This window comes from Cuculus canorus, chromosome 10, assembly GCF_017976375.1.
Source record: "Cuculus canorus isolate bCucCan1 chromosome 10, bCucCan1.pri, whole genome shotgun sequence".
Taxonomy (NCBI): Eukaryota; Metazoa; Chordata; class Aves; order Cuculiformes; family Cuculidae; genus Cuculus; species Cuculus canorus.
Window position 1 is genome coordinate 15,832,540 of NC_071410.1, and position 10,114 is coordinate 15,842,653.

General features: G+C 40.0%; 1 protein-coding gene across 6 annotated transcripts in view; it reads right to left on the reverse strand.

Annotated features, from left to right (window-relative positions):
- THOC2 (THO complex subunit 2) overlaps positions 1-9,682 on the reverse strand; it is a 45,447-nt gene extending 35,765 nt beyond the window's left edge. For 3 of the 6 annotated variants that reach the window (XM_054075397.1, XM_054075395.1, XM_054075396.1), the window contains exons 1-6: positions 9,507-9,680; positions 5,600-5,658; positions 4,142-4,233; positions 2,890-2,941; positions 1,108-1,178; positions 241-362 (exon numbers count right to left, since the gene is read on the reverse strand). In XM_054075397.1, the coding sequence (XP_053931372.1) occupies positions 241-362; positions 1,108-1,178; positions 2,890-2,941; positions 4,142-4,233; positions 5,600-5,658; positions 9,507-9,568 (458 nt within the window). In that variant the 5' untranslated portion in view covers positions 9,569-9,680. Of the gene's footprint in view, positions 1-240; positions 363-1,107; positions 1,179-2,889; positions 2,942-4,141; positions 4,234-5,599; positions 5,659-9,506 lie in introns of all 6 variants that reach the window. The other 3 variants (XR_008451396.1, XR_008451397.1, XM_054075394.1) reach the window with 2 other exon arrangements.
- Between the last annotated feature and the right edge of the window lie 432 nt (positions 9,683-10,114).

Sequence of the window (10,114 nt, forward strand, 5' to 3'; positions counted from 1 at the left end):
CACTGTAGCAAAAGCCACAGCAATAGATAACATTAAAAAAGATTTTATATTTCTCAAGAGTTTGAAAAACGTAAGAGGCCTAATGAGGTTCTTCTGTTAAAGTGCAGCAAAACACATTTCCTAAGGAAAATTGAGCGTCCTATTGAAAAAAAGCATCATCATTCTTAGAAAATATTAACAGACTAATTACCATTGCCCCTCCCCACCCACTCCCCAAACCACCCTTGCCCCAAAACTTACAACAGTTTTGTCTTAATCTTAACAGATTTCTGATTGAACTGCTGAGATTGCTTGATAAGTCCTAGTGACTCCAGTGTCTCTGGATCTAAACGCTCCTTCAGGACAGTGTCCGATACAAGATACTAAAAAATATCAAAAACATTCACATACATCAAACTTCTCAGTTATAAAGATGAAGAATCTATCTGATTATTACTGTAGGCTACACACATGTTCTGACCACAAATCAAAAAAAGTTCAAATATCATGATAACATGATATTAAATACATTCTGCTTCAAACATAGAAGTGAACAAAACTAAGAAACTATTCAACTGAAGATGGAGTTCTACAGTAGGAGGTTTTCCAGACAAGAGCACCTTGAAGAAATAAGCCCTAAAACCTATTCGCCAGTTACAAAGTACACACTGCATACTATTTAGGTATATCATTACCAAGAAGTGTGTATTTACACAAAGCTTATACCCATTCTCTCATTCTGGAAGAAAAGTCTTGTTTTCATAAGCTGAATTTTCCTACAAATCAAGCTTATTCCATGTGGTTAGGAATGCCACCTCTAAACAAAGAGGAGGTTACATAAGGGAGAAATCCAACTCAAAACATACTTCAGAAGCAAAATTTCTGTTGAACTTACAGAGGGGAAAAATTTAAGTTACCTCAAAACTCTTTAAAGAGTTCAAGGGACAATTCTACTTTACCATAACACTTTCAAGATACATTTTTAAATTATTTGGGAATGTTAAAACCTTCTAATAGTCTTCCTACCAAAAAAAAAAAAAAAACCCACACACAAGTTTCATAACTCTGATTTTTTCTTGTCAGACTTTAGCTTACACTTTACCAACGGGGTTTCTAAGTGCAACTTACCAAACAGGCTAATACCAGTTGGGTAAAATGATCCCTCTTACTTTTTTCTTCTAAACAACTTGTTTCAATATCTAGTGTCAAAGAAGATAGAAATAAAAGGAATAAAAAAAATCATTATTTGTGGAATACATAGGAGTTTTTTCTTTATAACTATTCCAACAAATGCCAGTGATGTAAACGAGCTGCTTTACATTGTGTTAAGATGTTAGATTCTTGCCATATTCCACCTACTTATCCACCTTTAGGTCTATTATTGTGACGACAACTCTCACACATCCACAAATCTCATGAAAAGGTAAAACAGAAACCAGAAGAATGCCATAATTTTTCTTGCCCTTCTCTCTGATGCAATAAGGTCTACAGCAAGCATTAAGAGTCAATAATATGCACAAAACAAGAGAAATGCACAAAACAATGTAATGTGCTGGTCTCTAGTCTCTTCCCTCGTGTCTTCAGAGCAGCTAACATCTACTGCCTGTTCTGCAGTCTTTTACTAGCTAGGATTCTGTATATTCTTTCTTTTTTGCATTGTCAAATACTGAATGGAATTCTATGGAAAGGCAGCTCATAAAACAATGGCCAAGGAAGCTCATCTGGCTAAAATAGTTAAAAGCAGCACATCATTACAGGAAGCGAGGAGCTAGGACTCCTTCCAGAGTTTAAAACATAGTTCCTTAGCCATACTATTTATTTCTCTGATACTAGTGGACACATGGCATTTGGCTACACAGTAATTTGAAGGGAAGGAGACATAGAAAATTAAAAGATAATTTAGAAAAGGCAGACAGATACACTAGTTTCAGTTATTCAAGCAGTTCGGGAAGCAACTCAGAAGTTTTCTAGCTCAGCTTAAAACCCAGAAGGGTTATCAGTGCATTACAGAAATTAATCATTACAAAAAGGCAATACAAGTACACAGAATGAGCCATTACTCATATAACAAAGTCAAAATACATTTAGATGTTACATAACTAGGGTTGCATATGCAAACTCAATTAGGTGCCTCTGCAGAGGCAGCCACAGCACAGCCACACACCTTCAGTGCAGAGAACAAAGCGGTATCTGTGATGAGCAGATTGCAAAAAGAACTTGCTCAAACTTTTTGAAAAAACATTGATACATACGACAAGTCTGAAACATCAGGCAGTTAAAACTGATACGGAAAAAAGTATACAGGACTAAAATGCTAAAAACTTGAGAAACAGCTTTGGATCAACATTACAACATAAAAATCCAGAAGCTATTGCCAGAAAAGTAGGTACACATCTTTAAAGCCTGCTCAGTTGACAGATCATAATTTGACAAGTGTTGTCATTTGCCTTTAGATTTTTGGACAATTTGTATAAGCTCTATTTCACTAACAGCAACTGCACAGATAAAAATATAAATATTTATAGGACACATTCTGAGAACAGAGTTTCTACCTACCAGTAAGTCAACTTGTATTTAAAATACTTACAAGAACGATAACAACACTAAGTCATTGATTCTATTAGCTAACATCCAACATTCCTAGAAGCTAGCTCCTTTAACTATTCTTGGTAGAATAATTTCCACTGCCTTTAATCAACAGAGTTCTGGAAACTATAACAGAACAAAGCAGAAGGTAAAGACATTAACAACTAAGATACAGATACACAAAAGAATCAACACGTATGTTGTAAAGAGAAGTCATGGTCTACAGATTTAATGACATCTCCTGAAGAAGTCAACAAGCAAATGCACAAAGCGTGTATGTCTCCAAATTTGCTGCAATGCTGAAAGGAAGGGAACCTAGCTTACCTAATATGCAGAATACATCAGCTAGGATGGACGGCATGTCTTCACGAAATTCCTAAAAAAGGAAAAAGATCATACTTAGTGAACATAAAAATTCAAATATTTACACTTAGAAAATTTTTATTCCATTACATAAAACGATACTCCATCATAAAGGTAAGTTCAAATTAATAACACATTATTATTACTAATTATTACTAGTAATAATTAATAATTCAGGTTGATCAATAATGAAGAGGTTCAATTATTGACTAATATCTAACAGCAGTGCTGTACTAATTATTGATATGTAACACAGTAACATTTCAATGTAATTTAAAAGAGCATCTAATGCCAGGAACAAACCCCTCTGCTTACTGCCTCCTCATCTCTAGCACAACAGAACTCCCTGTCTGACAGGCAGCACCAGCCTGTACGGTAAATTATACTTCCACAGGCACTGAACAAGTCCTAATTTCCTACTGCAACCAAAGATCAAACATTATCACACGCTAGCCCAACAGCAAGGTGCACTCCAACCTTGGCTTCTCACAACCCAAATGCAGAAGTCAAAACCTAAAAAGGTTATCCTAACACATATTACTGCAAAATGTATTTTTCCTTTATGCTCTATTCACATCCAAACAGCAATCTATAAACTCGCAAAGAAGAACTCATTTTCAGAAGACATTTTAAAATGTATTTTCTTCATATTTAGATTTTTGTAGGAACATCAACCTTAGAAGTTTACAGCAAAATACTGTTTTCCCTACTTGCTCTATTTATTTGAAGTATTTTAAGAAAACCCTCTTTCAAACACAAAATAAGCCTAATGCATTATTTTTAAAGCAGACATGTGACTTATATCTCAATAGTAAAATGGCAGACACACGCACTGTTACACTGTAAGAAAGATGTAAATTATAAAAGCCAGTAGGTGGCATTACAGACACACTGCATCAGCAAATAAAATATATCTTTAGCATTTACTAAAAACTTCAGTCTTCAAATGCCTTTAAAAAATTTATTTACTTTTTAATTTACGCTAAAATTGACATCTAAACATCTATTCCTTAAAAAATCAGGGAAAAAACGTGAAACCCAGACACTATATTTATTTCAAGTGCACACAAATAGAGAAAATTTACTTGATCAGAACAACTTTTTCAGACATGGAGAAAGAAGTCTGCTGAATATCATCCTGTTTGATTTTCATTTGGCTTTTTGAAAAAACAAAAATTTATAAAGTATGCAATTATTGCAAAAATATACTTACTATGACATCACCAAGAACATTAGAAGCTTGATCATGCTTTAAGTTTCCTCTGACAACGTGGTATGCAAGCTCATACAGAGCCTGTTGGATATCTGTTAAAAAAAGCAGATGATTAAGGAACATTAAAAAGCAGATTTATTTTTTTAAATGGACAAATGAATTTTACCCATCAGAGTGCTTTTGGCAAAGAACACTAATTGCTAAAAATCTGAAAAGAGCATGACTGGTTCAGACAAATATTAGTAAAACACAACTCTACTACTTTGAAGGCCAGTTCAAGACGAGAGTTTCATGAAGTAATTTAGGATGAACACAAACCTGCCATAAGCATGGCCTCGCACACCTCTGCAAACAGCTCCAACATCGTGGACAATCTGTTACACAGGTACACCAGCAGATCTGACCTGTCCCCGTAAGCTGTGGTATACTGGGCTTCAACAAAAGTCTTTTTGGAACTAAACGGTGGAAATGCAAGTGCCAGTGCAGTCTTCAGAACTGGATCCAAGTCACATGGACTCTAACAAATTCTCAGCAGTCAAGCATCTCTGTACCACACTCCAGATGGCCTGTATTTTCAGGGGTTTTTTCCATCACCAGAAAGACTTCAACTATTTCTACTATCTATTAATTCTTCCAATATAGCCACTTGTGTATCTATCTAGTCATTCCCCATAGATCTTTTAGATCCTGACAGCAAAAGACAATAAAGAAAACAGCATATAGTAATTGTCAACCTCTGTCTACAGCAGAAAACACCCGATGGTCTTTCTTCAAAAACTTCAGGAACAACGATTTTGCTTTGTTGAACAATAAATTCTCACTACTTAATATTACTTATAATTTACATGGAGACGCTTTTGTCTATCTCTTCTGCTATTACAATTGCCCACTATGGCTATTTCAACAAGAACCCAAAACACAGTTGTGGTCTCAGTAACACAGAAACTTTACTTCCAATACATTCTATAAAGCAAAAAAAACCAAACGTAATTGTCCTTTAACCACAGATTTCTTAAAGTGAGGATTCAAAACTTGAAGATAGTGGTGTCTTTCACCAACAAAGAAGAAAATTTCTCACTCTGGTACCATGGCAGGAATTCTTTTCTGCAGTAAGCACTCACACTTGCATGCATTCCTGTTTGAATATCTAACTTTTAGAATAAAATCTAATCGTATGATAAGTATGCAAAATGGAAGGCCATTTTCTACAGCACAGACCAAACACAGGGCTGCACCATCAACACTTACTACTGTCTAAGAGATCTCTCACCTACAACTCTGAAGAAAAACCCAGCTGGGGACGTTTGTACCGCTTCATTACTTGTAGTGTTCAGCTTTAGCATGCAGTACTGGTCACTGTATAGGAACGTTCCAAGCAGATGCAGGCAGAGGTACCATAATCAACTGTTTCCAGCTTTTATATTTAATTAAAAACAATCAAAAAACCACACAACTTACCTCTGAAAAGCACATTATCGTGGCTTTTGTTTTCACTGAGAGTGCGACATAGCTGCACACTGAAATAAAATGAAGAAAAAAACCATTAAAATAGATATCAGCATACACACACAAGTGTTTGGGGGCTTTTTTTGTTGTTCTGGCTAAAATAACTGTAAATTTGAGAAGTTTAAATGGCTGACTATTTTTCACATTTCATAAACAGTAATTTACAGAAGTTACACAGCAAAGAAATACAAGAATCCCAACAGATCTCATACACATCTACCTATCATACATAAAAATATAGTCTTCCTAGTATTATACATGCTTACACACAGAAAAGTGAGAAAATTAGGCAATTTTGGTATGTGAAAGGAAGTGCTAGAATTAACCTAATTTTCTTAACCAGTAAGGAAACGCTTCTCATAGAAACACTATGACTATCATTGTTTTCAAACTCTGGTCTGTAAAATATTTTTAAAATTAAACCTTATGCACCATTTCCTGATGCAATGTTTTATGAATGGAAAGGCAGAACTTCACCTGTTCTAGTTACTAACAGAATCCACCACAGGATGCAAAGACCTGTCATGTTATTTGTCATTAGTCACTTATGAGGCTCCCTTGATCAAATAAGCTGAACGTAAAAAGTACTGTAGTGTTCCATGAAATAAGCTTGGTGTGCTGTAAAATAAACGGTTAAAGAGCAGGCTTCTCCGCTACACCTACAGCTTAGAAACGGACATGCTCCCAAGCTACATGCATTTTCCCCCTCCTCTACTCCTAGTCACCCCAGCATGAGGCTTCAAGAGCAGATTCACATTTAAAAGCAACAGTATCTTAAAAAAGATAGTGATTTAACTATAGTATAACCAATATCAGTGAATATCTTAAGAACTTTATTCACACTTGCAAGCTTTCAACCAAAAGTTTTGTGTATTTTTCATTAGAAAGTCTTTCATGTGCAAAGGCTGAAGACAGTACCAGAGCTTCAGCTATTCCTACAGAAGATGGCAAGACTACAAGTTCCTGTGGGAGCATGCTTAGAGCATCTTTTCAAACAAGGCAGGTATGTACAATTATTAGAGTGCCTTATCATGAAAAAGAAACGGTAGAAAAGGATTCTGTAGCAATCCATTGTTCATTCTATTTGCATCCTATGCAGATTATCACCTCTCCAGAAGGACTAAACAGCTGTTCCAGCAATCAAAGGACTATAATTAGCAAATAGAAGGTATATGCACACTTTAAAGACAATCGGAAAACGGGCAGTTTCACATACAACGTAATCAGCAGAAACATGCAAACTCAGCAAGAAACAATGCTATGGCTAAGATGTTCTAAATGCTATTGGAAAGAATACAATATATTTGGAAATAATCAGAACAGAGACAGCAAAATAGGGGAACATATAATTAGGTTTTTTCCTTAATGGTTAAGTGCACTTTTTTAAATAAACAGATTTTTTCCCCCACAACTGTCCCCAAAGAGTTTTCTAAGTCGGATTTGCTTAAATTTTAATTCTCCATGAAAAAAGTTACCCTATAAACACTCATTTGTAAGCTCAGGACATAAATAAGAGTAAAGCAAAACAACCGATTCCAAAAATTATCTACACAGCTGCACACTTTGACCCCTATGGCATAAGGGGATATCAACAGCCAGGTTACGTGAGCAACAACCCTGGCTGCTTGGACTGATGAGTTCACACGAGTACATCTTAATACAAAATAAAGAGTTTTAACATCTTCCAATTCCCTTTCCAGCAATACCAAAAGAATACTATCAACTTCACATACCCTTAAGAGTGAAATCTGTTTAATCAATGTAGCAAAATTGTACTCTTTGGATCTAAATTAATAATTGTACTTATATCCTTTTGTACAGGTACTCTATCTCTAAAGGAGGATGACCTTTTCTAAATGTGCAGGTAGTACAGCTGAGCTGATTTAACGGCTTGCTGCTGCAGAAATGGACACATTCACTGACACTACTTGCCTTCCTGGCCACACAGTTCTAGCCCTCATGTCAGTTAAATCAGTTAAACTGACAAACCTGGCAGAAAATTGGTCAAAAAACCAAGTCCCCACCAACTTTCAATTTGAAGCAGCTTACCAGGAGGTCAGATAAGCACAAGAGCAGAGAGAGTTCTGGTGAATGAGGGCACAGAAGAAGCCCTACCCCCCACAACCAACAAGCTGGAGGGTAGGTCATCTAGTCCCAACTGAGAGCATTATAAATTAAAGTTCATTAGAAAAAAAGCCACCGCACTTTCCCACTTAAACAACAGCCACACCAATGAAAACTTATCAGATCCACTTTTCAGTTCAACAGATCCTAACTGTTGTCTGTTAACTGTCTTTTGAAACTTCTACTGCTCTCGTTTTGTAGTTCATTGCCACAAGCCTAGGATGGACAACTTCCCTACTCTACTAAGATCTCCATCCCTTCATCTGAAGATAAAACTGTGTAATACATGGAAAATATGATTTAAAAATAGGGTAGCCTATGAAATAATAATGATAATCATCATTACAAAATCACTTTCAAATACCAGAAATTCAAAATTAAATTTGTTTTAGATCGAGATGGGATAGATCTGCTTAAACATCAAATTCTGAGGTAGTCAAGCACTCATTGAACAAGTTTTTAAGGCAGAGCCAGCAACTGAACCTAAGCCTCGTATTCATACACAACGCCCTACATTCTCAACCACCTTCCCACACATAGGGTACAGCAGCAATTATCACAGAGTGCACGTGCCTACCAACATTTAAGCATATGCATATTTTAACTGACATAGGTAGTTCTCCAGTTGAGATAAAGTAAAATCAAAGTATTTTCCTTTGGTCTTGTATCATTCACATGAAAACATGCTGAACTTGCATGCTAACTCGGTAACAGCTCCAAAAAAACGATTCAAAGCCAGAAATGACACTGCTATGAAGGGGAGGCCCTTCACCACGAAAACAGAGGGTCTGGGGAAAATGGTGTTTTGTACAGGGAGCCTCTATGCTCTCTGTGCCCTACTCCACCACCTTTTTCTTCATGCACAGGGAGGATCGTCACTTCAACTGCACAACCTTTTAAAGCAGAGGAACAGGAAAAAAAAAAACTAACAAAAAGACTGAATATCAAGAAATATTTCTCAAACTGGCCCCCCAAAACACCCATATTTGAAAATGCACGGGTTTTTAGTCACGAGAAACAGCAGAAGTGCATGGAAGAATTACAATAAGGGCGCTTAAACATACAGTCAGCACACAGGACAGCCTCGTCCGAGCTAACACAGGAACACGAAATCGACAACTGGTGAACAAGCCCCGCTCCCGAAATGCTGCACAGGGAACGGGCCACCTTAGGATTGCTCGAAAGGGACACAGAGGAGGCCCGAGTAGGGAAAGCTCCCAGCACACCTGGATCCATCACGGAAGCCGTTCCCAGGCCCTTCGGCACACAAAGGTTACCTTGGAGGGCGAGCAGGAATGACGAACGGATCCTGCCTCGCCTGAACCACGGAATACAGCGCTGGGCATGGGTGGGAAGGGGGCCGAGACCTTTAGGAGCCGAGGGAACAGCGGAAAACGGGCGTGGGGAGGGTTAGGCTGGATATTAGGAAAAGGTTCTTTCCCCAGAGGGCGGCGGAGCTCGGGAACAGCTCCCCAGGGCAGCAGCCACGGTGCCGAGCCCGACCGCCTCCCATCGGCACCCGGACAATGCCGCTGTGAGCGGCTGCGCTGCGCAGGGACGGCAGCGGGACACCACGGGCCCCGCGGGTCCCTCCGACCGGGCAGGTGCGGGGCAGCGCGGCCGCCTCGGGCCCCGCGTTCCGGGAGGCAGGGAGGGAGAGAAGGGAACCCGAGCCCCGCAGCAAGGCCGCGGCCCGCCGCTACCGCCCGCCCCGCAGGCCGCGCCCCGCACTCACAACTCGTTCTTGCCCCCCTTCTCCCAGTTCTTTATCCACTCGGCAGGGAGCAGCGCCGCCATCTTCCCCGTGTGGCGCCGAGAGCCCGGATGGTGCGGAGCCAGGACCCGGGTCAGAGGGAACGCAACGGCCCGCGAGGGACGACGGTACAGCGCGCGCCGCCGAGCCCCGCCTCCCCGTGCGCGAAACCGTCTCCCTCCGCGCGGCCCCGCCTCCTCCGTCGGTCCAGTCTCCCTCTGCGAGGCCCCGCCCCTTTAACCCCCCGCCTCCTCCCGCGCTCGGCCCCGCCTCCTTCTGCGCGTGCCCGTCTCCCTCCAACCGGCACCAACCGTTCTTCTCGCCCAGCCCCGGCCCCGTCTCCCTCCGCGCTTGGCGTTCCTAACGCCTCCCTGGACCCGTCTCCCTACGCGCCGTGCCGCATCACAGCGTCCCCCTCGCCTCGTGTTCCTCCGCGCCCGCGCCGCCGAGCCGGGGGCCGTTCTAGAAGCAAGGACTTGTATAAATAGCGCCGAGCCGGGCGGGCTGGGTGTGAGGCTGCATCGATGAGCTTTGCTGCAGCTGATCTGTATGTTTAATGATATTGTAATATAATATAATATAATATAATA